The 27,050-nt window shown below is 57.4% G+C and overlaps 1 protein-coding gene across 20 annotated transcripts in view; it reads left to right on the forward strand.

The window, feature by feature from the left end:
* COL13A1 (collagen type XIII alpha 1 chain) overlaps window positions 1-27,050 on the forward strand; it is a 146,443-nt gene that overhangs the window by 72,906 nt on the left and 46,487 nt on the right. For 15 of the 20 annotated variants that reach the window (XR_005793461.1, XR_005793452.1, XR_005793455.1 and 12 more), the window contains 11 exons: window positions 79-129; window positions 7,001-7,036; window positions 7,842-7,868; window positions 8,874-8,900; window positions 13,593-13,619; window positions 13,716-13,742; window positions 14,534-14,560; window positions 17,546-17,611; window positions 21,170-21,277; window positions 23,617-23,643; window positions 24,274-24,309. Coding sequence is in view for 9 of the 20 variants with exons in the window: in XM_040485247.1 (XP_040341181.1) it covers window positions 79-129; window positions 7,001-7,036; window positions 7,842-7,868; window positions 8,874-8,900; window positions 13,593-13,619; window positions 13,716-13,742; window positions 14,534-14,560; window positions 17,546-17,611; window positions 21,170-21,277; window positions 23,617-23,643; window positions 24,274-24,309 (459 nt within the window). In the remaining 11 variants the exon portion in view is untranslated. Of the gene's footprint in view, window positions 1-78; window positions 130-7,000; window positions 7,037-7,841; window positions 7,869-8,873; window positions 8,901-13,592; window positions 13,620-13,715; window positions 13,743-14,533; window positions 14,561-16,428; window positions 16,486-17,545; window positions 17,612-21,169; window positions 21,278-23,616; window positions 23,644-24,273; window positions 24,310-27,050 lie in introns of all 20 variants that reach the window. The other 5 variants (XR_005793453.1, XR_005793457.1, XM_040485249.1 and 2 more) reach the window with 2 other exon arrangements.

Consider the following 27,050-nt stretch of genomic DNA (forward strand, 5'->3'; position numbering starts at 1 on the left):
CCCCCCCCCCCCCCCCCCCCCCCCGCCTCTGCCCCTGTCCCTCTCCCTCTCCTCTCTCTCTCTCTCTCTCTCCCACAGGGGGCCCCAGGAGATGCCGGCATGTCCATCATCGGTCCCCGCGGCCCCCCTGTAAGTGGTTTTTACTCTTCTTCAGGGTGGGGGGGACGGGCGAGTTAATAACAAGGGCTCTGGAGGGAGAGCAAATCCTGGCTGTGCCTCCGGGCCTGGCGGCCACCGCCCACAATGCGATCAACCCGGCCAGGCCTGACTAAATATCCCTAAATTACAGCCCCTCAGGAGGGTTCGCAAGGGCCACCCTTTGGCCAGGAAACCAGCAGCTGTGAGGCGGCCCTGCTGTTTACAGGCAGGGGGGAGAAAGTACTCGCTCCTCCTCAGATGGGGCGCTCCAGCTTTCCAGGGGACAGACCTTGTTTCTGGCAGCTTCTGGAGCAGATCCCCAGCATCCGTATTCACTGCCCCAAGCACCCACTCCCGGTCTTGGCAGAGGCTCAACCTACCACTCGTCCTCAAAGGCTCCCTGCCGGGCAGGCTGCCGGGTCCTGCTTCTTGGTAGCCTCTGCCCCTTCGCAGGGGCTTGGGAAAATCAGAGCCTTCCCCTCAGATGCTTCCTCAGGGACCAAAAGTGGACACGGGTGATGATGTGGGAAGATATTGGGACTGCGGGAAGGAGGGCCCAAACCGCAGAGCCTCAGCACAATCACCAAGTGTCAGGGTAGAATGGACCTCAGCGAAGGTCTAACACAGCCTCCTCAGAAGGGGAAACTGAGGCCCAGAGAGGGACCAGGATTAGGGAGGCCCAGAGGCTGGGGCAGGATTAGAACCCAAGACCCTTGGCACCCAGGGTTTTCACCATAGACCAGGCCACCATCCCCACGTCCTGCCGTGCACTTTTCCTGCCCCGCCCTGCCAGTGAGAAGCCGAGGGGAGCAGAGGGCTAGCCTCGGGGAGTCTGAGGCTAGCCCCATGGATGGGTGGGGTCCAGCCTGCCTATGCCCCTGCCCTCACCGGAGGGAGCCAGTGGCAACTAGGAGTCTCTCCTACCCACAGTCTAGGGAGAAGGGTCAGAGAACACATTGCTAAGTTATGTCCAAGGGGGAGGGCTGTGTTGAGAGCTGGAAGCTGAGAGGGGGGCCATTCAGGGCCGCTTGGAAACGGGAGCAAGTCAGAGGGAGCCCAGAGGACGGAGCTGGCGATCGGGGGGTCAGGTACTCGGGGGTCTACGCTGGAGACAGAGTCGGAAGGGTCTTGGGCTGCACAGACGTGGCCTCACAGGCAAGACTTCTGGCTCAGACCACAGCGATGGTGTTAAGAGCTCACACTTGGCCCTTAACTTGTGGCAGGCGGTATCCTAAGACCTTTCCGCACAGTGACTCGTCGAATCCTCATGAGAACCTCACAGGTAGGGGCTATTAACACCTCCATCTCAAAGGTGAGAAAAGCCAGGCTGGCACGGAGAGGCAGTGTGACTTGTCCAGGACCGTTCGCTAGGAACGCTCGGTCACTCAGCCCGGGCCGCGCGGCTTCGAGTTCGCACTCTGCACCCCCGCTGCCATAGCAGACCCCCAGGCCGCGGGGTCACTGACATCCGGGCTTCTGGGCTCACGTGGCCGTGGCACCGTTGGGCTACGAGCTTCTGTGTGTCTCAGAGGAGCCCCCGCAGGGACGCCCTGAGCCCGCTTGCTCCTGGCGAAGGTGGTGCTCAGCCAGGGGGCCACTAGAAGATGAGAAGCTCACAGAGAAATCTCTGCCTGCCTCGTAGTCTGGCCACAGATTCCGTCGTGTCTATCGTGCCGGCCCTCCAACACCTCTCTGGCGATACCATGCCAACGAGCTCTCTAGAAGTCGTTGACGAGGCCCCACTTTGGAGAACAGGCCCCGGGGGTGGTAGTCTGCCCCAGCTCCCCTGGCTTCTGGCCCAGCCGTGCCTAGGCCTCGTCAGGAACCCCACCCCCTGCACTGCATTTGACTCCAGTGGTGAAAAGGACCCTTTATTCAGGTAGCAGTGATGACTTCTGTCTCCTGGGCACCTGTCTTATCCTAGTTCCTATGCTGAAAGCCCCCCTCTGCCCAGGCCTCTACCAGCCCTCCCAACAAAGCTGGGAGGCAGGCCCGTCTGCCCGTTTCACAGAGAAGGAAACTGAGGGTTTCATAACCCACCTGAGGTCCCTCGGCTGGTCGGTGCTAGAGCGTGGCTTGGGCCAGGGAAATTTTTAAATGTTCAAAAGGGAAATTTTCCTTAAGGAGAAGAACAAGTTCTCCCTGTGGGTGCAGTGCTGGTGGTGGGAGAGGTTTTATGGTACCTGGAGGCTTGACCAAGCCCGGCCTCCTTCTACTTTGGTCTGTGGGGGTGACCATCACCCAGATGACGGTGGTCTCCCCTGATGGGTCCTCACTAGAGACCGGGGCAACCATCTCGGCGCCACCCGGAAGCCACCCAGATCTGGTGAGAGCAGGGGACAGGGGAAGACAAAGGGGATGTTTATCATTCAGGGGTAGAGGTTAGGCAGGCAAACCCTCTGTGGCCAAGGATTATGGGGCACATGTGGCTTTCTGTACAGCCAGAAAGGGCTCAGAATAAATGCTCCTAACAAGAACCAGCCTTGCCACTCTCAGGGACCACCTGCCTCCTCTTTTGATCTCTTCCTAAATAGTCCGAGCAAAGGGGGAACCATCCAGACACCTGGGAAAGGGATGGTTCACATTCCAGTGAGGCAAGATGCTGGAGTGGCCGCCCCATTAAACTGAGGGGGGAGGCCGGGACATTGGCTGGCCCAGCAGACCCTGGTCAGGTCATCTGCCAGGCTAGGAAACACACCCCATCTCAAGGGGAGCTCTCTCCTCCCCGAACCCCCCAGCTTTCCTTCAGGGTCCAGGAGGAGCCGTTTGAACGCCCAGCCCTCGGGCGCAAGGAGACCCGCCATGCTGGGTCGATACACCTGTTGTGTTTCTTTGTTTATTCATTCCATTAATAGTTGTTAGGCACTGACTGGGGGCTAGGTGCTGGGTAGACAATGACAGTCTGACCACAGCCTGTTCGCCCCTTGGCAGAGAGACCAGCAACCCCATGGTGATTATAATACAGACGGGGCTGGGGGGGGGGGGGGCCCCCCCCTGGGGGGGGGGGGGGGCAGACCGAGAAGCGGGGATGACCAAGCTGTGATCAAGGTTGAGCAGAGGTTCCCAGGTAATGAGGCTGGGGAGGAGCCGCTGAGGCAAGAGAGGTTCTTATAAACCACCGGGTGAGGGACAGCAGGAAAGTTCTTTGCATAGCAAAGCAGGGGTCAGGCTAGCAAGGGGAGCGGGACCCCAGTTGTGAAGGACGTGGATAGGGTGTTCGGGAGGCAGGACTTTGTCCTGAGGGCAGTGGAGAGCCCTTGGTTTGCGTTCAGCGGAGGATGAACTTGATCAGATTTGCGGTTTGAAAAGCTCCCCTGACCTTTCCCCCCCCCACCCCCGAGTCACCAAGTGGATGATGGTGCCTTTCTTCAGAGAGGGGAGCACGTTGTGCCGGGGAAGAGGAGTCTAATTGGAATGCCGGGGAAGAGGAGTCTAATTGGAACAGGATGAATTTGAGATGTCCTTGTAACGTCCAAGGGGAGATGTTTGCCTGCCTCATCGACTGGCTCACAAGAGCAGGTCATGTACCCCCCTCCGAACCCTATGTTCAGTGGCATCATGTTGGTAGCTTAAAATCAGCTGTGGTGGGAGGTATATTTACACCACAGAGATTGGCAAATACTGAGCCAACCAGGACTCTCCTCTCCCACTCTCTGTCACCTCAGCCAGCGATTAAACATTGACCACGCAGGATCTTGTTTGAAAGATAGTCAGCACATGCTTGGAGGGGGAGACTGGCTCTGGGCGGATACAGGACTGATCCATTTTCAGGGGTTAGACAGAAGGGAAGGGAGAGAGAACCTCTGTCTGTCTATGTATGTCTACCCCGCACGGATTGCAGGTAGCAGGGGTCCACTTCCAAAAAGCGGGATCCTCCTGGCTCCTTCTCTACCCCGAGCCTGAATTAAGGGAAGAGATGTTGGAGAACAATGCAAATAAAACGTATTTCCCTTGTTCTTATATGGAAGGACATAGTATTAATCCATAATTAATCTATGGATAAATTTATAATCCATAATTATACTATGATCCCAATCCCAGTGAACTCTTGATGGGGTTGGGAGTCCAACAGAATAACGTTCATAAAAAAAATAAGCTTTCAACAACAACAACAACAACAAATAAGCTTTCATAAGGATGTCAAGAAAATACTGAAAAAGTTGAGTGCAGGAGATAGGGGTGGAAGGGACTGGCTGTTTTACTACATATCAAATGTATTGTAAAAACAGAGCAGTTAAATAGAACAGAATGGGGAGGCCAGAAATAAAGCTAAACGCATCTGGGAATTTAGTCCGTGGTAAAGGTTTCATTTCACAAAGTAGATGGTCCAGGAGATGAGGCGGAGACAAGCCATTCACCACAAGGTAAAGCTGACAAGCTTTACGGGGACAAAGCATTACGGGGACAAGCCGACAAGCCATTCACCACAAGGTAAAGCCAAAAAAAAAAAAAAAAGCTTAAAAAAAAAAGAAAGAGTTGCATATGTCCACCTCACTTGTTAGATCAGAATAAATACCAAATGGATAAAATACTTAGATATAAAACATGAAACCATAAAATACAAGGACAAAGCGTGAGCAAACGTTTATTACATCCACACTGAGGAAAGCCCTTGGACACATGACACGAAACCCCAGAAGCCATAGGAAAAGATTGATAAGTTTGTCAACACACACGTAAAACTTCCATCTGGCAGGAAACACAGCGTAAAAAAGACAAATGCCAAGTTGGAAGGAATATCTGTAGCACACATGACTCTCAGAGAGTTACTGTCCTTGACAAAGAGCTGTACTCAGGGCAATGGGAAACAAACCAGCTAGGGGAGCTTGCTGGTAAGGAATACAAACAGGCAGCTCACGAGTAAATGACCGGCCATTAAACACTGGAAGAGACGTCCGACTCCAGCCTGAAACTGAAGAGACGTAAATTAAAACCCAGTTCCAGGCCTCCCTGAGCGCCTTAGCCAGCCCAGCATCTCCAGGAAGTAGAGTCCCAGTTTCCATTTGGTCAGTGACAACATTCTTCCCAAGATCCTTGAAAAAGCCTTGGTGAGCCCCAGATTTGGCTCTGCGTCGGGGGGGGGGGGGCGCAGGCATCCTGCTCCCGGGACCTGCTCTGCAATTAGCAAAACATGTGATTATCCCTACCATGTAAACATTATCCCCAGTGGGACTTGAAGATGTTTCTTGGAATCTTCTCCTCCTGACCTTTGTCCTCAGGCCTCTCAGCATTCAGAGTAGTTGAAAGTTTACGCTGGGAGGTTCCAGAGGCCACACCACACAGTTTCCGGGTTTTCTCCTCAGGCCTATTCTTAGCATCACTTATCCTTGAGAGGAGAGAAGCCCAGGTCCCTCTGATATATGAGTGGCATCTCCTCGCTCCGGCCCTTTGGCTGCCTGCCACAAGCCTGTCCCACCCTGTCGTATGCTGCGGCTCCCTCCCGACTTGACTGGTGCTCCCACCCTGATGGCAGGGTCCCCATCCCACTCAGCTGTGTCCCCTGAGCAGAGGCCTCCGGGCACTGCTGTCCGTGGCTTCGAGGAAGCAGCCTCCAGCAACAACCCAGTTCACTGGGATTGGGATCATATTATAATTATGGATTATAAATTTATGCATAGATTAATTCTCCAAGCAGCCTGGAGAATTCCAGGAACCTGGAATATTCCAGGTTCACGGCAGATGGATGCAGAGAAATCTGCCTCCGAATGGGGTCTGATTTTGAAACCACCCCTCGGCAGGGACCGTCCTCCATTGACCCGAAGGCGTACCGGGTCAAAGCAACCTTGCTTCATTCTGGTGCTCCCAGGTTCCATTCAGTCCAACAAACAGCTACCATTTCAGCCGGCTTTCCCAGTGTCATCGAATGTAGTTCAATGACCCTGTGAGGTTATCCTGCGATCCCCACCCCCAAATGAGGAAAGGGAAGTCCAAGGAGGTTCGTCACACAGCCACCGCGGGTGGAGGCAGGACTAGAACTCGGTCTGCCAGGCTCAAAAGCCCGAGCTTGAGAGGACGTTGTAGCCATCTCAGTCAAAGGGGGATGCCAGGCTGAGGGCTAACCGTGTGAAAGGTGCGGTATGTCCAGGGAAAGCAGGTGAGCGTGTGCCTGAGCAAAGAGTAGGGAAAGTGGGGCCGGTGGTGAGACTGAGGTCGGCTGTGAACGATACGTGAGGAGAAGAGACCGCTAGCCTTGACCTCCTGCTTAGCCCTCCTCAGCCCCTGGGTCCACGTGGCCTCACGCTGTCCTGAGCCTTGGCCACAAGCCACCGGGCCGTGACCAGCCAGTTCTAGTCTCCAGCCCAAACACCTACACCTCCAGGAAAGTGGGCTTGAATGGGCACAAAGACTGGGGGACCCAGAGGTTACCCAACCAGGGAGCCCTGCTGGCCAGGGTGGATAAAAAAAATCCAGCAATCTGACCCATGTGGGTCAGGAAATACACATTCCTAAGGTTAGGTTCTGATATCTGCTGATATCCAAACCAACCTCACATAAGGGGCCACGGGTGATGACTGTGTCAATAAAAAGGATGCAGGAGATCGCAGAGCAGGAGTTTGGGGTGCTGCAGGCTGGCCCCCGCCATCCTTGATCTCCAGCCACCTGTTCCTATGTCGGGGTTCCAGAGCATGGAGGCAGTGAAGCCCTACCCCGGAAAACCCCGAGGGGTGCTGGCATCTCCTTTTCCCTGCTGCCCCCCCCCCATCCCTGAAGGAGGCTTCTCTGGTGTTCATTTCCATCCTTGTCCATCTCCCACAGATGACCCCAGAGCAGTGGGAGGGAAACCACAGACCCCCCTGGGAGCGAAAGTGAACCAGGGGACTTGGTTTAGCTCCCATCTTCTCTCCTCTCCTGCTCTTTCCAGGGTCAGCCGGGCACTCGAGGTTTTCCTGGATTTCCGGTAAGTAGGGAGGGCTGAGATTGGCTGTGTCCCCGGTGACCCTGGGGCCTGGCTGGGTTCAACTTCATGTGGGGCCAGCCCTCAAGCTGCTCTTGACCTTCCAACCCTGGTCAGTAAGGACCTTCTCCTGCAGCCTCTCACGGAGAGCAGCCGAGGAGAGCAGCTTAGCACTTGGCCCCGAGTGCAGGGAAAATCGCAGGGAGAGGAAGACACAGCAGGACAGGGACAGGCGAGTGAAGTCCCAGGCTGGGTGAGCCCCAGCAGGACACTGGAATGTGGAACAGACGATGCGCCTCAGGGAAGCAACCTCCGACCTGGCGTGGAGAGCAGATCCGCCTGCAGGAGGCTGTGTGGTGGCCATGGGGCTGTCCTGTGACCCCTGCCCGAGGGGTCTACCATAGGCTCGAAGAGGGAGCTGGCTCTCCCTTTCCCCAGGCCCCGGTGCTGGCCAGCCCCGGGCGTTCTAGGAACATGCATTTCACTTTCCACTCGGAGCACAGAGGAGGTCTGTGATCGCAAGGGCGACTGTCACCCATCAAGTTGTCCCTCATGCACTGGACAGGGGGCATTTCATCCACTCCTCACAAAGAGCCCTCGTGGAAGACTCTGTTAGTCTCATCCCCATTTTAAGATAAGAAACTGAGGCTTCAGCTTACCCATGGTCACCAAACCAGCAAGTCGCCGAGCCTACTCTTGAGCTCTAACTTGGAGTCCAGAACCTGTGCCCTTAACCACTGCCCCGAGCTGCCTCTTTGGCAGAAGACTTGTGATGCTATCCTCACATTTGGCCTCTTTCCTCTTTCAGGGTCCCATCGGGCTAGATGGAAAACCGGTGAGTGCACCCTCTCGGGGTCCTTAGTCCTTCTGCAAGACCCTAGCTCCACGGGAGGAGCTCCAGATAGAATGAAAGTTCCTGGGGCGGGAAATTGTTGCCATGGGAGGTGGGGAGGGGCCATTAGAATGAAGTGCCCCTGGCCCCAGCGGGCCTCCCCTGGGCAGAAGCCCATGCACAGCCCCCCAGCTGAGCTCTCAGATCCAGAGCAAGAGTCACTCCTAGAATTTGGTGATTCTGGGGTGCCCTTGGAAGGGGCTGCGGTAGGGAGTGAGGCAAGGAGGTGGCAGGGAGAGAAGAGGGGGTGGAGAGCTCAAGGCACTGACTCTAAATGGAGCCTGGGCACCTGCTCCCCAAGGCCCCTCCCCTTCTCCTCGGGTCTCCCATCCCGGTTGAGCCCCCCACACACCCAAGTTTCCGCACCCCCGTCCATGGCTCCTCTCTCTGTCCATTTCAATCCTTTCAACGTGGGCCCGAGACCCAAATGTTTGTGGGGGGGAAAGAGACCCCTTCCCACTCCTGGGAAAGAGTGAGCTGGAGGAGAGCTCGGCACCTTTGATGCCCTCAGAGATGACAAGGGAAGGCAGCGAGTGCCCCACGCGCTCCCTCGCCCCCGAGCGGCTGGCATCCTCCACATGAGGGCCTGGCCACCCACCTGGTCAGTCCCCCACTGCAGGCCAGAGCTGAGTACAGCGAAGGGTCTAGTGGCCATCTGTCTCCTCTCCCAGAACTGGCGTCCCCCAAAGCTTCCCCGGCTATGTGCCTGGGGCAGGGCTCTTGAGCGGCTGGCCACTGCTAAGTAAAGACCCAGCAAAGGCGGCAGGCAAATGGCCATGTCTGAGCCAGTGGGTCCAGGATGGGGTGCCAGCTCAAGGGAGCGAGAACACAGGTGAGGAGGAAGGACGTGCAAAATGAGCAGTGGGTGATGGAGGGAGCAGCCCCGCGGGGCAGGCCGGGGGCTTCTGGGGTACCGTGTACCTGGCACTCACACTCTTCTCCTTCCAGGGCCACCCCGGACCCAAAGGAGAGATGGTAAGACCCCCAGCTTTCCTGCCTTCCCTTGAGGGGCGGGGGGTCAGCCCAGGCCTCATGGGCCCCAGCCAAGCACCGCCCGGCAGAGGGGGCCCACAGGGACAGGCAGGTGGCTCCCCAGCTGTACACAACACATCCCCTAGGTCCTGACATCAACGCAGCAGGGAGAGCTGGGCGGGGGGCTTCTCCACCTGATAAATGAGGAAAGGGAGGTCCAGAGAGAGTCTGCGGTCGCCAGTGTCCCACGGGGGCAGAGGCTGGTGCTCCCAAACTCCCCAGCTGCCACTGGTCTTGGCCTCGGGGCTCAGTTTGCATTCACTCACACGGGCGGGGAGCCCATCTGGCACTTTCTCTGCAACCGGCTCTGGAGTCTGGGCGCTCCTGCCCCCGTTGGGCACAGAGCAGACTCGGAGAAGCAGACTGTTACCCGCACCTGCTTCCGGGTCCCTTCCACCTTCTACAGAGCCTTTTAAAGGAATTTCCCGTCTCTACAGTCTCCCCCAGGCCACTCCTTCCAGAAGGGAAAGGCCTCTTCTTGTCAGGGGCCGCCCACTCCAGGGGAGGGGGCCACTTTGCAGCGGAACTGCTGGGCCGTTAAGAGCAGATGGGCCAGCCCGGGGCTGGGATCCGTTCCAGCCTCGCGGGGTGGTCACCTTTACTTTGGGAGCAACCCTCCTGCCACGGGCTGGAACGTGCAGGCTCCCCGCCTCCCTGTCCAGCCCGGCTCTGGTGCGTGTCTTGCTCCAAGCGCAGACGTGAAAACACTCTCCACTCACAACTGGGGTGCGCCCAGGGCACGGGAGGCCAGAACCCTGCCTGCCGGAAGAGGTGCATAGCTTCGGGGGTGGGTAGGGAGACCTGGCTTTTGCCCCAGCCTCTCCTACAACGCACAGGACCCTTGAAAACTCAGCTCCCTCAGACCCAGCTAACGTTAATTGACGGTTTTCTACGTGGTGGGCACAGGGCTAAGCGCGAGGCGTGTGTTATCTCATTTATTGTCACTATAACCCTGTGCTCCAGATCCTACTAGGAGCTCCGTGACGGCTGTAGAAACGGAAGCTCAGATAGCCTGAGTAACTGGCCTCAAGTCACACAGCCAGGGAGCATCCAAAAGAGGGTCCAAACCCAATTCTCTAACTCCTTCCCTCCACATTTCATTGCCTCTCTCCCTCCTTAGTTTCCTCTCTCCTTCCCTATCTCCCTGCCTCCTACCTTCCTTTAACACATTCTCGTCGAGTGTCTGCACTATGCTGGGCACGGCGCCAGCTGCCGGGGATATAGACAGGAGTAAGAAAGACACAGTGCTTGCCGTGCTGTAGCTCACAGTCTAGCGGGGGAGCATACGCTTAAATAATCACTCGAGTCATTAACAAATTGCCTTGGCAATCGGTGCTATAAAAAGGCAGTGCCAGCGACTCTGAGAAGCCTTGGTGTAACAACATCTCACCCAGGCTGAGGATCATTGAGACCTTCCGAGAAAGACTTGAACCAGGGCCTGAGGGATGACGGTTTAACTAAGAGAAAAAGGAATGGGAAGGAGCACCCTGGACATGGGAGAACAGCATGTGCAAAGGCCCTGAGGGAGGCAAGTCCTTAAAATAGCCACAGAACTGGAAATAGAACAGTGAGGCCCTGGAGGCTGTGGATGGAAGGGCTGGCATTGAAATCCAGGGGCCCAACCAGCTTTCCTGTCCGTCACAGCCACCTCCCCTTCAGGTGCATTTCTTGTTGTCCGCCGCCCCCCCCCCCGCCCCCTCCGCCTCCCCGTTCCGAGCGTGCTGTGCACATGCATGAAGCAATGGAGACCATGGCAGGAATACACTTCCGTGCTGCCATTGTTCTAGAGGCATAGGGGCTTAGATGCCAGGAGTTCGGGGTGCTTATTCCCTCAACCCTCTCCCTGCCACCTTCTTCCCCTTCCTACTGGCCTGGATGCTACCATAACATAGTCCGTGGCAACCCAGAAGTGGTAATGATGGTCAGCTAGGCACTGTTTTGTAATCCTCATAAAAGCTTATTATCCCCACTCTACAGAAGGGGAGATGGAGGCACAGAGTGGTTGAGCGTATTGCCTAAGGCCACCTAGCTTCTAAATAAGAGGGCTAGGATTGAGACCCATGGGGTGAGATCGTACCTGTCCACCACACCTCCTTTCTGCTGCCAGGGCCTTCGGTCTTGAAGGAAAGGAACCCTTCTATGGGGCTCTTCCTCTGCCATCCCTCTGCCCCCTCCCCTTAACCACCATGAGTCTCCCTTGTCTGTTTGGGGGTCAGAAGTAACTTGGGGGGAGGCGGAAAGGTGAGGCGGTCCCATCTCCCATGAGCCACATCGGTGTGATAGACCCCCTGCCTGGGTCTTAGCCATCCATCAAAATCGGCCAGACCACAGAGCCATTAAGCTACTGTTTGGCTTGGCCCAGGGATCCCGAGCTACTAATTCAACACTGTCTACTGTAATTATTTTGGCCTGCTTATCATCTGTCTGTCTCCCGCTCACCTCCGTCCCCAGATGGTTTCCCCTCGGCTAGGTATCCCATATGGGGGGGGGGGGCTCACTCTCATGTGCTTAGCCTGTGTCCCCACCTCAAAAGGGGATCACCCCTGCCCCGGCCACCCCACAGTAGCTCCGAGAACCTAATGTAAGGTGTAGACAGGATCAGGGATCCCACGCGTGCCATTAAGGAGAGCCAGGACTCTGAATTCACGTCTTATCCCACTGCTCAGGGCCGCCCGTCAGGGTGGGAGGAGCTCATTCACACCCAGTGCTCACAACAGTGCCTGGCACAGGGGAGGTGTGACAAGAGCCTTTAGCACATCACCCACGACCTGTCTTAAAGGGGCAGCCGCTGTCCAGCTAGATTTCATCGGTGCCATCTGTTGTTGGACCTTGAAATATTTAGAGAGACTTGAAATCCAGGTTTGTGTTGTATTCTCCTTGCTCTTAACTGTTAGCAGCTAATTGAAATAAAACATCAACACGAGGGGCGCCTGGGTGGCGCAGTCGGTTAAGCGTCCGACTTCAGCCAGGTCACGATCTCGCGGTCCGTGAGTTCGAGCCCCGCGTCGGGCTCTGTCTCTCTCTGTCCCAAAAATAAATAAATGTTGAAAAAAAAATTTAAAAAAAAAAAACATCAACACGATACCTCCGGGACCACTGTTGTCCCACGGGCCACCGTCTGGGATATCTGGACCGGATGCTCCAAGTCTCTGCGGTCCCCAACCTTGGTGTTACTTTCCTCGGCCCCCGGCCCTCCCCTTCGTCATATGCCTGTCTCTGTCGTGAGAGGGAGTGGCCCGGCCACCTGCAGTCTGCTTCCCTGCCGGATGCGTCGCATTTTGCTGGCCTCATTCTGAACACTTGGTCAACCGCGTGGGCTGGATGCCACATGGATTGTCCCGAGGCCACTTGTCCCCTCCCATGAACCTCCTGGGAATTTCCCAGTTTGGCGGTTGGTCCACTCGACAAGTCAGGGGCCAGAGACGCTCCTCTCCCCCACGTGGACCCGTCCCAGGGGGGCCCTGAGTTCTTTAAGCCCCAAAGAGACCGGTCCAGCAGGTGGATCCTCACAGGCCCTCAGGATGGTGGCTGGAAGCGACCTCAGGGCCCCAGGGCCTGGGGCACTGCTGTGGCTCTAGCCAAGTCTAGAAGCCCTGCCTTCTGAGCCCCAGCCCAGTTCAAAGAGTGTGGCAGAGTGGAAACAGCTGGACCTTTGCCGTCAGCAAACCCGGCTCGTGTCCCAGTGCCCTCACTCACTGAGCCGCAGGACCTTGTCTCCGTCACCTCATCTGGGAGGCGGACCTGACATGAGCACCTTCTTCGTGGGCCAGCGTGGGTGCGGCATGCTGAAAGCCTGCCTCAGAGCGGGTCCTCAAAGCCTGACGCGCCCATCCTCCCCTCTAACCTCCACGCCGGTCGTGCGGGCTCTCCAACACCAGCCTCCGGCCAGCTCCTGAGACAACCAGCTGAACCCTGTGTCCTCCTCAAGGACCAAGGGTCCACCCTGAACCCAGGCTTCTTTTTCAGCCGTGCAAACTTGACAAGACACCCCAGGAGGAGCCCCAAGGCCCCTTACGTTCCTCTGAGGGGCCCGGAACGTGGCTTAGGTCGCCAACATCCTGCTTCCTGTCTCTCACCAAACGTTTCTCCAAAGCCCCCAGTGTCCACAGCGCTGCCCCGGCCCCCCACACGTGCCCAGAAGCCCTTCTGCCTCCGTGGGTTTCATGCTGAGGCAGTGGTGGGCAGAAGATAGAATGTGCCGGTGTCTCCTGAGAGGCTTTCCACCTCTACTCTTTGGCTCCATGAGGAGATGGGCATGCGTGGGGCCGGGCAGCCCACATGGCAGAATACCACCCGGCGTGTAAAAGCGGCCTCCTTCCCAGCCGGCCCGTGAGACGGTGATGGCGCAACGCCCGAGGGATGGCGTCTGTTCATCGTGGCCGCACGCGGGGGACAAGGCACGCCTAGTCACACCCGCTGAGGGACCGAGAAGCCGACGCTTGGTGTAGAGACCGCACCACCATCTCGGGCACAGGAAGACCAAGCCATGGGCGGCGGAGCCCAGCCTTCAGGCCCCTGCATCCCAAAACCCACCTGGGGGCCCCGGGTCCTAGCTCGATCCCCACCCAGGCCCGCATCCCTGAACCCGCCCACCCTCTGGGCGCCCACTGACCTGTGTGTGTTTCCTCCCCGCAGGGCCTGACGGGTCCCCGAGGACAGCCGGTTAGTACCTGGCCCTAAGGGCCCCCAGCGGGGAGGCTTCGGGCCCCTGTGGCCTCAGCTTCACTTTCTAACTCTGTCGTTTCCGTCTCTTCCTAGGGACCTCAAGGACAAAAAGGAGAAAAGGTAAGCCTGATGGAAATTTTCCAGAACCTTCATCTCAGGAAACAGCGCCCCCGCCCCCCATGTTAGAAAGCAGTCCAGAGCGGCTATTTTCAAAAGTTAGCAGAACGGGGGCATCCCCGGCGGTGCTGCGGTGTGTGAGAGAGAAGAGAGAAGCTGCCTTTGGGAGGTGTTTCCTCGGCGGGAGGGGTGGCTCGGAGCCTGGCCTTTCTCAGACGCCCCTGCCCGCCCGCCACCCCCAAGTGCTTCCTGATGCGCCGCCGTGAGCTCTAGGATTTTGAGGTGTCAGTTTGCAAACTGGCTTGGCTCCCTTCCTGGCTGCCTACATCCTCCATCTCCTTACGTTTCTGATGGAGGCTCTGCTGGGCTTGCCTCAGGCGAATGGCACAGGAGCCTGGCACCCCCACCTCAGAGAAGGCGTCTCCGAGGGCCCCGTGGCCCCCAGCCCTCTTGGTGTCTGGAGTTCCCATCCACGGGCTCCTGCTCAGGGGCCACTGGGGGGATGCACCCAGAGCATCGACCTTTCTGGAAGATACCTGCAGCCAGGCCGGGAGCATAACTCTTGAGTGCGGTCGTGGCACGGGGGGGTATGGCAGCGGAATCCTGCCTGGGGTCCGTGGGGCCAGAGCCAGGCAGGCCCTTGGGGCTTCTTCTCTGCTGCCAGCCAGGGCGAGGGAGGGAGTTGGTGCAGGACCAGAGCAGGGCCGGTGGGCGATGAGCATGTGGGGGGGACCCCTGAGGGCATGATTCCCCCTAAAAGTACCTAACGCCAGCCTCTTCTCTCCCTTCCCCAGGGTCAGTGTGGAGAGTACCCACATCGGGTAAGTGAACCCCTAAAACTGAGCCTCCCTGGGGCACAGCCCCCTGCTCAGCCTCACCTCCCTGGGCCCCCAGCACCTACAGAGGTTGGGGAACACTCAGCAGCCCGCGCGGTGGCCGTGGGGATGGCTGGCCCCCAGGAAGGCGCCCGGGGGTCAGCGGTGTGTTTGTGCAGAGCTGGTCTCCAGCGCCCATGTTCTCCCCCCCCCCCCCCCCCCCCCCCCCGGGTGTGTCTTTGTATGTTTGTCCCTGTGCTGGAGGGCCTGCCAGCCTTCCGGCATATTTGTGTCTGGAACTCCGGGCGTCCAGCCCTGCGTCTCCTCCACACATCACCTCCTCCGTGAGGCTGTGCAGCTTGTGCAAGTGTGCGTGTGTGTGTGGCTGAGTGCGTGTGTCTGGCGGCCGGCCCCGGGCTGAATCAGAGGGACTTTTGGGTTAGTCATTATTTCAGATGACCCCAACCTCAGTGGTGGGAGACAACTGGGAGCTGGCCGCATCGATTCAAGGATAAAATCTCCGCTGTGCCTCCTTAGGAACAGAGGAGGCCCTCTCCGAGCAGGGTGGGGATTTCTGAGCTGGGAGGGTCTCCCAATCACCCCCCATGCCCCAGCTCTTTCCTTTTCCTTGCTCTGCCCCTGAATACAGAGCCCAAAGCCTGCTGCAGCCCATTAGGAAGCTTCAGATGGGTGCACTGATGGCAGGGGGTCATTCTTGGGACAGGGAGGGCAGAGACGTGTGCCCTCCATCGAGGGCCCCGGTGAGCTGGGACCAGAAAAACGCCACTCTCGGACCCCAGCGGTAGGAGTAGGGAGGGCTAGCATCTTTAGGTGCCCATCCCTGTGCCCTGGGCCTTATCGTGCCCAGAAACACACACACACACACACACACACACACACACACACACACACAGTGTGGCTTCCCTGGCTGCCCAGCCCCACGGGGCAAGGGGACTGAGGGACTGCAGACAAGCACAAGTCAGGCTCAGAGTCTGTCTGGCTCCAGAAGGCCACTGGAAGGGCCTCGCTAGCAGTGGTCAGCCACCCGGACTCTGACCCCTGGGTTCCTGGGCCTGGGAGAGGATGCAGGGGGTCCACAACATGGGCAGCTGGGCCGGGCCCGGGCAGGGGGCACAGGCCGGTAGCAGCAGCACAGACAGAACTAGCCGGTCAGTGGCATGATCTCCAGGGACGTGGGGGCCCTGGTGTTCCGGCCAGCCTGATCCTGATACAATAATAGAAGGTCAGCTGTGTTTATTTGAAACGATGGGCTCACAGGATTGTTATGTTACCCGAAAGAAAGACGGCATCCCCCAGCACCAAAGACAACAGGGCAGCAGACTCTTTGGCAGTGTTTCCTTAGTGAACGTGTGGGGGTGGAGGTGGGGGAGGGCTCTCTGCCCCTCAACCAAAGACAAGAAGAGGGAGAGAGCAGTAATAGAAGGCTCCAGAAGCACCGTGGCCACGGAGTGCAGCAAGCCAGTGACGATGGCAGTGTAGGGCGCAAGTCAGGCCGGGAGGAGAGTGGATTTGGTTGGGGGCTCAGCTGACGGACAGGGAGAGGCAGCTGGAAGTTTATCTGGACGTGGGCAGGAAAGCAGGGGACATCTAGGGAGAGTGCTCTGGTGGTTCTCCGAGGGGCTTGCAGGCATGGTGGGGTGGCAGGCCTCCAGGCCCACAAGATAATGGGGGATCTGGGCTGGTCCCTGCCCCGGTTCCAGCCTGCAACATCCCAGGGAGGGAGGGAGGGGAGGGGTAGGGAGCGGAGGGGTGGAGTGCCCTGGGGCGGGGAGCAGGGCCCCTGGTGTGTGTGGACTTCAGCCCTCACGCCCCCATCGCCCTGTCTCTGCCACCTCGGTCCCCTCCCATACCAGGAGCACCCGAGCGGCACTTTTTCGTCTCTGCGCTCCAGTCAGATCATTACCCTGAAGGTTTGTGGATTCTGGAAGGACTCTGGGCCCCTCTCTGCCGAGAGGCTCCCTGGACGCAGAGCCCAACGTTGCACGTCCCCAGACCCCACAGTGGGAGGTGGCTGGGCTCTCGGGGCGGCCGCAGTCCCTCCAGGCAGCAGTGACCTAGAGGGAGCCCCCACTTCTTAACACTCATCCCGGGGGCTTCGTGTGAGTTAAAATGCCTTCAGAAACGAGAGGTCAATTATGTGCCATCTTCGCTGTCACACGGGTTCTGACCACTTCCTGAAGCCATGGGGTGCTCAGTTTTGATTGGTAGGGAGACTGAATGCAACGAGAATTTCCAGAAATGAAAATCACATCAGATAATGTGATGGAGAGTTGCCTCCCCCCAAAAGTGGTTGAACATGCTGGAGACATCTTTGCCCAGCCTTTATTTTCCAAACCCACCGGCCCCCGGGGTGGGGGGGGGGGGGGAGACCTCAGTAGCACTTAGCCTGCGCCCACACCAGCCACACCCTCGGTCGGCTCAGCCCCTGGGAGCCCAACTTGGCACGGCCCCTGACCGTCCTCCCCAGATTTGCTGACACCAGCCCTTCTCGTTCGACCCAGAGGTTGCCACAGACCAGCTTGGCTTCGAGTACCAATGTAGCCAGTCCCGTGGCTCCCCACCGGAGCCTCTGTGTGCTCCACCCTTGGCCAGACAGCCCCCATCCACCCCCGGGGACAGGAAGGGACAGCAGTGCAATGGTGGGCTGTGTGTCACGAGGCCTCTACGGCCCAGCCCAAGAGGCCCACTCTCCCGGGCCGGGGGTGCTGCTGGCCAAACCCCCGAGGGCCGCTGCCCTTCGGGGATGCTGTGCCATCCAAGGGCAAGCTCGGTGCTGCACCCCACGAGCCGCGAGAGGGCCCCGTCCACACCTTCCCTCACTGTGCCTCATGCTCACTAATCACTCTTCTCTCTTCCTCTCCTCCGCTCCCACTTGGCCACCCTGCCTTCCTGGCGACATTCGGCATCCTTCTGAACATCTGCGATCTTTGGCCTTTGCCCTCTGGCCTTCCAACTCATCTTTCTCCTCAGCTGCTGCCTCTCCTCAATTCAGTGCGACTGGCTCCACCCCCAGTCATAAAAAGGCGGACCTTCCAGGTAGACACCTTCCCTTTGTCCAGACCACGAGTGGCTTCCCCAGGGGCTTGGCGGGTCTCCTGGCCCCGACGGGCCAGCGGGGACGATGGACTAAGCCAAAACCTCACTCTACTTCAGTTACATTCGATTAGACAAAGACGGACCCACGAATGTCATGGATGTAGAAATACACAACACCCAAGCCCAGGAGATCCACAACTGTCACACACCTCTGTTCCTCATAACAGTCACCAGCGACAGCCACCACTGGGCTTGTGCGTTGTACAGATGTGACTTCATTTACTTCTTTCGGCGGTTTTATGACTTAGGCATGATCATCCCTATTTATTACTATTACTATTATTATTATTATTATGAGGAAGTCACGGTTCGGAGATAGTAAGTCAGTTGCCCGAGGTCAAGCAGCCAGTAACTTACAGAGCACCCAGCTTCTCGGACTCTTATTAGCTGTGGGCTTTGGGGCAAATTGCTTAACCTTTCTGTGCCTCAGGTGTTCATTTGTAAAACGAGGATAATGGCAGTTCCTACTGCGCGGGGGTATTGTGTGTGCAAAGCACTCGGCATTGCTCCTCGCATTGTTTCAGTGCTATGATTAAATCGAGGCTCTGAGAAGTAAATTTGTGCCCAAGGTCACGCAAACAGCAAGTGGCAGAATGGGAGCCCGGCAACCGGGTCTTCAGACCCCACCCTCCCGGCTCGCTCAGTTGGACCCACACCCTTTATATTTAGAAATGGATCACTTAGCACCTGATCGCTTGTAACCTGAGTCTGAGGAGTGAGGGAATTTGGAGGGGGAATGTGGCCCACGACCAACAGGTGTAATGGCTATGAGCAACTGCTTCCTTCTTCCTGCCTTATGAACCCAAGGCGGCTGGGAGAGGACCAGGTGACCAAGAACGGAAAACAAGAGACCACAGAGCCGGGAATCCAGGCAGAAGCATTGCAGCTTGATTCCAGGCCAGGCAGCCCGCGGCTGCCGCTGATGCCCCTGGCCTTCCTCACGCTGGGCAGGAGCTACCCCCAAGGCCGTGGGCATGCTGGACGTGGCAGGGCTCTGAGATGCTCCCTGAAAGCCTGACGGCAGGGCCTGGAGCCACCATCTGGCCATATTCAGGAGTCACGAGCCCAGAGGCCAGCGTGTTGAGGCACCTGGCTGCACGAGGCTGAAAACTCACTCCAATTAACAACTAAAAATACAGAGGGACACGTGATGCATGTGCCACCCGAGCCCACATATCCCATTACAGCGGCCAAATCCTCGAGAGTCTCCATGTGCTCCCAAGGCTTACTCCAAGCGTGACTCTTCAGGGGGCCCCCCCGGCCGCTCAGAGAGGCACCAGGCCCACCCCTCTGTCACCCCCCCGCACCCCAATGTCAGACCCCATTCCAGAAGAGCTGTCTTGCTGTCAGAATGGCCATTCGCCTCAACCCCCGAGAGCCACCTCCTGGCCTCTGTTGCTTTAGCTGCTGTAGGCTGAGCCCTCGCCGGGCCCCAGGCACTGCTGTAAGAATGCCACACGGATTAGCTCTTGTAATGTCACACCAGTCACCCGCCAGGGCGGGTGCCGTCATCGTCATCCCCATCTTACAGATGAAGAAATTGAGAGGGGCCCAGGCTTCGATCCAGGCCACTGCATGTTACTGCCTCCCTTTTCAAGAGCAGGGCACGGGTGAGCCAGAACTTTCTGTGCTGCCCTGACCTGGTTTCCGGAGTAGGGAGGGAAGAACGGGGGCCTCTCCTCTGCCTGGTGCAGGTTTTGCCCGGAGAATAAGATTTTTATGCTGTCGGCCCTCATGGGACATACATAGAAAGGCTTGTCCATTTCCTATCGATAAACCAGTATTGATTTTACAGGCTCTGTAACAGGCTTAAACGTTGGGTCTAACATCTGCTGACAGAGGACACTGTATGAAATACGATGTACTTAGCAGATGGCGTTGGAGGTCACTTCCAAAGTGCAGAAAGTTGGACAGTGAGTCGTTTTTTCTGGGGGGGGGGGGGGGTGCTTATTTGGAATGAATAAGAATAGTCCGGAGTTCCAAGTTTGGGTCCTGGCTCCCCACTGAATTCTCCACGTGGCCTCCGTCAGGGAGTTCCACTTCTCCGAGCCCTTTTTCTCTTCTGCAAAACGCGACTTGTGACCCATCGCTGCCCCTGCCTCCTCCACCATGGACGCTCCGCGCCCTCCAGCGGCTTCTCAGAGCGGGCAGCAGGACGAAACCCCGGGTCATCTGCGCCAGCACGTCCCGGCCAAGGGAGGTTGAAGCAGGTGCTGCTAGGATCCCACAGTCCTCCTTCTGAAGCTGGGCGCCCCCACCTGTACTCATCATTTCCTCCTGTGGGAATTGCCGAGAGCACACTGAAGCCGCACCTCCGGCCGCCTGTGTCCCCCTGCATCCCAGCCTGGAGCTCTCGCACACCCGCCCGGCCATCTGCAGGGATGGGCTCCCTCTCACAGGAGCTGGGCCCAGATGGTCCGTGGGGAGGTCGCTTAGAAAATAATATGACAGCATCGGTCTAGATCTAGGATGATTCGGCTTGGCCCCCAATCCCATGATCTGGGTCACATGGCCAGGCTCTCTCCTCCTCCTGAGGGGGACCCGATGCCACCCCTAGCTCCCTGGGCCTTCGGTCCACCCTGGCTGGGCACAGGGACGGTGGGTGACAAATGCTGGGCTCAGAGCAGCTGACTGAGGAGTAGGGGTGGGGCAAAAGAACACTAACCGAGACCCATATAGGCATAAAGCACTTTACGGTTTCAAAACTCAACCAAGTTCAGGGTTGCCAACTCAATTGTCCTGTGAAGCCAGGCACAGATCATGTAGGTGACAGAAGCAGGCCTCACGCAGGAAGGATGGGGGAGGGGAAACCCAGGCTACCTGGACCCCGGGCTCGGTCCGTGATCACCCGTAGGAATGTGGGCCTCGAGGGACAGGGCTCTCCCTGTGCCATCAGAAGCCCCCGGCCCAAATGTTTTACATAAAATCACTCACCCAGTTGTTTAGTGAGCCACACCAACTTCTGCGGCCTGTGACCTAAGGCCCTTCCCTTTGACCGTCCGAGTCAGACAATCAGACAGCAAAATCCTGCGGCAGGAAACGGAAGCAGGATTGTACTGCTCTCCTTCGATGCCCGGCGGGTGGGTGTAGAGAGAGGATGTGACCGTTCACACGGAGGGAGGAGCCGAGGCAGGCCAGGCTGAGGACCACCTGGGCTGGACCCCGGCCATCTGACCAGGCCGCAAATATGCTCGAGGTCAGGTGGGGTCTTCTCGCTCACTCCTCTGCCTCTGGTCCCGGCAGGGCTCCTGCTCGGGGGCCAGCCGCTCGTGTGGCAGATCCTCTCTGGACCCCTCCTCTTGGGAGCCGAATGTCTTGGCCGTCTCCTTGCTGCCACTGGCCCCTGCATGCAGCCGCCACCACGGCATCATCACCGTCACGCCCCACCGCCTTCCCACCAGAGCCCACGATAGGGCCCTCACCGGGTGCATGGCACTGGGGCGGGAGCCGTTCCCCAGCCCTGAGGGTCTCCCTCTAACTCATTTCCACCAATCTCAGGGCGAACAGGGCCAGGCCGGTATCCAAGGACCACCGGGGCCACCAGGCCCCCCTGGACCGAGCGGACCTCTGGGGCCCCCGGGACTGCCAGGGCCCATGGGGCCACCCGTAAGTATCTCCTTCCTCTCTCTACCACCTCCTCTCCCAAGGTTTGTCCCAAGAATTCTCTGGAAGCATCCCAACTTTGCATAACTGACAAGAGTCTGGGTCCCCGCCTAACAGGCAGAAACACCTTGGCAAGGCCATTGGACGTAGGCGGGTCACGCAAGAAGCTCCCCATCCCTGCCCAACTCAACTGTTGAACTCTGGTTCTGAAAACCCAGCTCCTGGGGCCAGGCCTCAATTCCAGTCATTGCTTTCCAGGCAGGGAATCACTAAGAGGTTGCCCCTTTCCCAGCCTCGGCAGAGAAGAGCTTGGAAAGAAAGTTCCCAGGGCCGCCTTTGAAGGCTGTCCCCTGACCCCTGGGCTTAGAAAAACCTGAGTTGGGGGCAGTGGGTTCTGAAGAAGGTAGCTAAGGGCCATCTGACCACCCGGCACCCTAATGAATATGCCTTTGCTGCTGTATGTGGGTTTTGCACCCCTGGGCCGCCTTCCAGCCAATCTGGATGTCTGGTAAGCCAGGGGGACCCTGAATCAAGCCTGAGGATTGGATCACTGCTGTAGCCAAGGGAGGTCAACAGGTGCCCCCTCCAGACCAGACCACGCTCAGGCAGTAGGTCAAGCCACCAAGGTTTCCAAGCCTTGGTCAAGACCCCGCTCTCCTGGCCTATTTAATGCAACAGAGAACCAGGGCAGAATAACCTGGACTTCTTTGCAGAAAATGGGTCCTCTCAGTCTTCGAGGTAAGACTAAGGCCATATGTTTCTGAAGGGACAGGGTTAAAGGCAACATCTGTTCAACATGGTTTATTCACATGATTGAAAGAAACCTTTATCCTTCTTATGCCAAAAGCATCATACATTCATTGAGAAAAATTTCGAAGACGGACAAAGTGTTTTAAAGCGTCTATTTTGCCCTATGCATAGAGTTCCCCATTATTAGCATTTCGGAGGGCCCTTCCATTTTTCTCCTTAGACGTAGCGGCACTCACGCATTTTCCAGGTCCGCAAGTGTGCTGAATAATATAACGGTTTGTGTCCTCTTATGTTTTTTACTTAATATCATAAACCACTCCCTTTCCTACGGCCGAAGTCCCCCGTGATGTGGATCTTAGGGCTGCTGCTGGGCCTATTTACAAATAGTTAATGAGTTCCTTCTGTAATATATAGCCTTGCCCATAAATGTGTGTGTGCATCTCTGATTCTTTCGCTGCAACAGATTCCCAGAGGTGGGGAATTGCTAGGTCAGCGATGTCCCTGCCAAATAGTCCTCGATGACAACAGCTACTTTCCAGGTCACTCAGCCACAAACCTGGGCCCCTCAGCTGCTCTTGCCACCGATGCCGAGGTCCGGTGTAGCTGAGGTTGCTACCAATGTCGGGCAACAGCCCTGGCCGCCCAGGGCACCCAGCTTGGCACCTCAGCAATGTGAAAACCTAGCTTGCCAGCTCTCCCGCCCAGCTTGACCTCCACAATAGATTTTAAATATTTCTGTTTTGGCCCCCGGGGAGAAATATTAGTCTCACTTCTATGGGTTTGGAGATGGGGAAATGGAAACCCTGAAAAGAAGTGAAATTTAGGGACCTGAACCCAACCCAGGCAAGAAAACCAACAAAGTACTCAAAATCTACTTCTTTGACGACCCCTACCCCAACGTATTGGGTTCCTACTCACTGGACCCGAGCCAGATGGTTTTCTTTGTTAGGTTGTTTACAAAGAAGAAAAACCAGGAAGCATGTTTTGAAACCAATTGAAACAGACCAGATTTGGGCATCTTGGTTTTCTTCAGCCCACGTTTGCTGCCCACACCTACGCCCCAGACCACAGTGGAGCCACAGCCTTCCTTCGCCCTCTCCCTTGGGCTCCCGCGGGCCCTGGGCCCACGCCACCTCCCCACGGCTGACTGCCGTGGTCACAGCGCCCTGGGGCAGAAGGAGACAGAAGGCTCTTCAGGAGGCTGACAGGGCCAAAGAAAGGCAAAACCAAGGCTCTGTTGGGCAAGGTCGGCTTCCCAGGGAGGGGTCCCAATTAGGAGGCGGGTGGGCGGGGACCTGGACCAAACCACACTGTCAAATTAGCAGGATGCCTATTTTCCAGTGGGCGGGCACAGCAGAGATGCCCACGGTGCCCACATGGCACCAAAGAGGCCCTCGAGCCTGTCGTCCCCGTGTGCCCTCGGCAGGTTTCAGATACCGGTCCAGGATCTTCTAGACCCGCTCCCTAGCACATCCAGAACTCATTATCGCTGCTCGGGCCCTCCCCTGGCCCGGCCTCCACTGCGCACACGCCTAACCTGCACTGTCTCCCTGCAGAGCCCATCTCCACTCACCCTGCTCTTGCCTCCACAGGGCTTACCTGGGCCTCCAGGACCAAAGGTGAGGGCCCTTTGGGGTGACGCACTGAATGGGTGGGAGCGCTGTCTGCGGGGGGAGACTCGGCGCCTAAGGCTGCCGAGTAAGGAGCTGAGAGGGACCTCAGTGAGGGACGGATCACGCCTGGCTCGCTCCCAAAGCGCCACTCCCCTCTTGGGAATTGCCTGGGTCCCCTAGGCATTGCACACTTTTGTGTGCAGGCACGATGACGAGTATGGGAGCCGCGGCCCCACCCTCTGAGGAGCTTAGAGTCTGGCTGGAAACTCCAGGTTGATGCCCGGGGCACTGTCACAACGTCCCAATAAAAGAACGATTCACCTGGAGTCAGAACCGGAAGGGACCTGCAGGGTCATCGGGTTTCTAGTGAGACCTTGTGTGGAGGCCCAAAGTGTCAAACAGACTCTCCCTCTGAAGCCGGGGACCCCGGGGCTCTGGGGACAAGAAGTCGCAAAGCACTGACCGTGCCCAACCACGTCGCACGTGTGTTTCAGAGGAAGCAGAGCTATTGATCCAGGGTTGGCTGGAAGTCGGGAGGATTCGCAGTCGTTGAGAAGAGGAAGGGCACTGTGAGGGCGACAGCGCGAGCCAGAATTTGGGAAAGTCCCACTAACGGTCTTCTCTTTGTTCCCCCAGGGAGACCCAGGAATCCAGGGTTACCACGGTCGAAAGGTAAGGAGGAGTGGGAGGGGGAAGGAAGGATCTTACCTCCCGCCCCCCCAGTAACCCAAGTGGGTCTTCACCATGACGCATGCGGGGTCAGGACTTGTGCCCATGCGTGTTTGCACACACGCTTGCCCAGTGTGAGCCTCGCACTTGTGAGGTTGGCTGGACAGGAGTTTGCGTCTCCACTGGGGGGAGGAGGAAGCTCAGAAGGGCAAGACCTTAGGTGATGAGTGGCCCAGCCAGACCTCAGACTCAGGTGGGTCCCCTACCACCAACTGGGGCCCTGTATCTGTACCAAGGCAGTCAGGTTCTCACTGGCCCCCTGAGGGCCTGGTAAATGGGAACAGATTACCAGGGCCCGCCCTGGGCAGAGCTCCATGCTGAGCATGGTGGGGAATATGGAGGTGGGGTCCCAACCCCGCTCTCTGGCAACTTGCAGTCCAGAGAGACAGAGACTCCTGTACAAATAATCCTGGTGAAGGCAGGTTGTGCTAAGCTACCATCACAAAGCACTGTGTGAATAGGGGTAGTGGGGTAGAGAGATTCATCCCAGGCTGGGAGGGGTTTGGGAAGTCTTCTGGGAGAAAACAGCCTGTGGGCTCAACCTTGGTGAATGGGTGGGCGTATCGGTTATCCGTAGCTGTGTAGCAAACCGTCCCAAACTTCCTGGCTTCAAGTGGTAATTTATTTCTCACTCTGGTTCTGTGGATTGGCCATCTGGGAGTTCTGCTGGTCTCCTCTGGGCTCGCTCGGGCCGTTGCGTTAGACGATGGGTGGAAAGGCCAGAGAGGCCAAGACGGTCTCATCCACACGTTTGGGGGTTGGTGCTGGCCGTGGTCTGGGTGTCTCTGTTCTCCCCCGTGTGGCGTTTCAGCCATCGGCAGGCTACACAGGTTTTCTTACAGCATGGCAGGCCCAGGGCAGTGTTCAAACCCGCAAATATTGAGAGCACAAGAGCTTTTCCAAAGCGGTCAAGGCATCACACTTTCTGCTATCCTATTGGTCAGAGGAAGTCACGTGGCTAAGTCACGCGCGTCAGTGGGGTGCTGGAGGACACGCCGCCTCCACTTCTTGTGGAAGGAATAGCAAAGCATCCATGGCCGTTTTTAATCCACCACGGTGATCCTTCAACCAGCAGATCTGAAGGGACATGGCACTTTAGACAGGGAGACAAGTTGAGCAAAGGCCCAGGGGCAGTCATTACAATAACGATAATAACTTACAAATGATGTTAATAATAGTCACCACTTACTGAATGCCTACCATGTGCCCAGGCTGTCCTTCAATGTGACCTGCGTTATTTCTAATCCTAAAACCACGCTGCGAGGCTGGTACTATTCTTTTTTTCTTTGTTTTAAATGCTTATTTATTTTTGAGAGAGAGAGAGAGAGAGAGCAGGGGAGGGGCAGAGAGAGAGGGAGACAGGATCTGAAACGGGCTCTGGGCTGACAGCAGCGAGCCTGACGCGGAGCTCGAACTCATGAACCATGAGATCATGACCTGAGCCGAAGTCGGACACTTAACTGGCTGAGCCGCCCAGGCACCCTGAGGCCGGTGCTACTCTCCTGTTTAACAAATGACACTGAGGCTTGCCCAAAGTGTCATGGCTCCTCAGGGACAGAGCAGGAACTCCAGCCCAGGCCTGGGTCCTTCCCGTGGTACCACCTGCCACAAGGAGCCTCATGCAGCCCTCTAGACCCAGCGCCAGGAGAAGGAAGGACACAGGAAGGAGAGGGAGAACGAGAAGGGGGAGGGACTTGGGAACGGGAAAGATTGCTCTGGAGAAGCACATTGCTCACACTCTATAATCGGGTGGCTGCCATCACCGCACTGTTTTATGGGAGCTTGGCGGGGGGGCAGGGGGCCAAAATGGCAAGACCTGAGAGACCTTTAATTAGTTCTGCACAAACTGAGAAATCTGTGTTGTGTCAGGAAGTGGAAATTATAGCCTCTGCGGTTGCTTCCATCCACACACACAGGCTTGCAAAATTTGCTGCCTCCTGGTTCCGTGCAGGCAGCCAGAAGTTCCCCCAGAGTCACCGCGATGCCAGCGGCGGGAAAACCGTGTGCCACGGCAGGCATCTGCATCCGCGGGCCCACTGGAAATCTGGCTCATCCAGAAAGGAGCTTGGGGGTCTATTTTTCTGAGGAGGGAATAGCCTCAGCTCGGGGCCAGGTGTCAAGGGACTCTCAAGAGGCTACAAGTGCCCATCCCACTGCCCCAGACCCACTGGGGCTGTGGGTGTCTCGAGCCAGTGACCACCATATTCAGGCAAAAGTTTGCTTCCCGTCGGAGCGCCGAGACAAGGATGCTGGTGCCCAGGGACAGCTGCCCAGGGACTTCCCATCTCTGGTTTAGCCAAAGTTCACGTGCTCCCTATCCCACCGGTCCTGACCGTGGCCCGTTAGAGCTCTGTATCCCCCCGCGTACAGATGAGAAGTTCAGAGAAGTCAGTCCTTTGCCCAAGGTTGCACGGCTGCCGAAAGATCATGCTGGAATCGGAGGCCAGGTCTCATGAGTCCAAGCCCAGGGGCCAGTCTTCTGGCCCAGACACAGAAGTGAGTGTCTACTCAGAGGGTGTCGGCCTAGGCTAAGCTAGCTGTGCACGAGCTGTCCTCCCTGTGCCTTCCCTGGAATGTGGAGGCTTATCCCCCGAACTCCTTCTTTGTCTACCTACCTATTCTCTCTTTTCCTCTCTCTTCCCCTCTGTACTTGGAAGGGGGCGTACAGAGGAGACAGCTGGATG

The sequence above is a fragment of the Herpailurus yagouaroundi genome, unplaced genomic scaffold (genome assembly GCF_014898765.1).
Source record: "Herpailurus yagouaroundi ecotype Mexico unplaced genomic scaffold, PumYag 163, whole genome shotgun sequence".
In the NCBI taxonomy this organism is placed as follows: domain Eukaryota; kingdom Metazoa; phylum Chordata; class Mammalia; order Carnivora; family Felidae; genus Herpailurus; species Herpailurus yagouaroundi.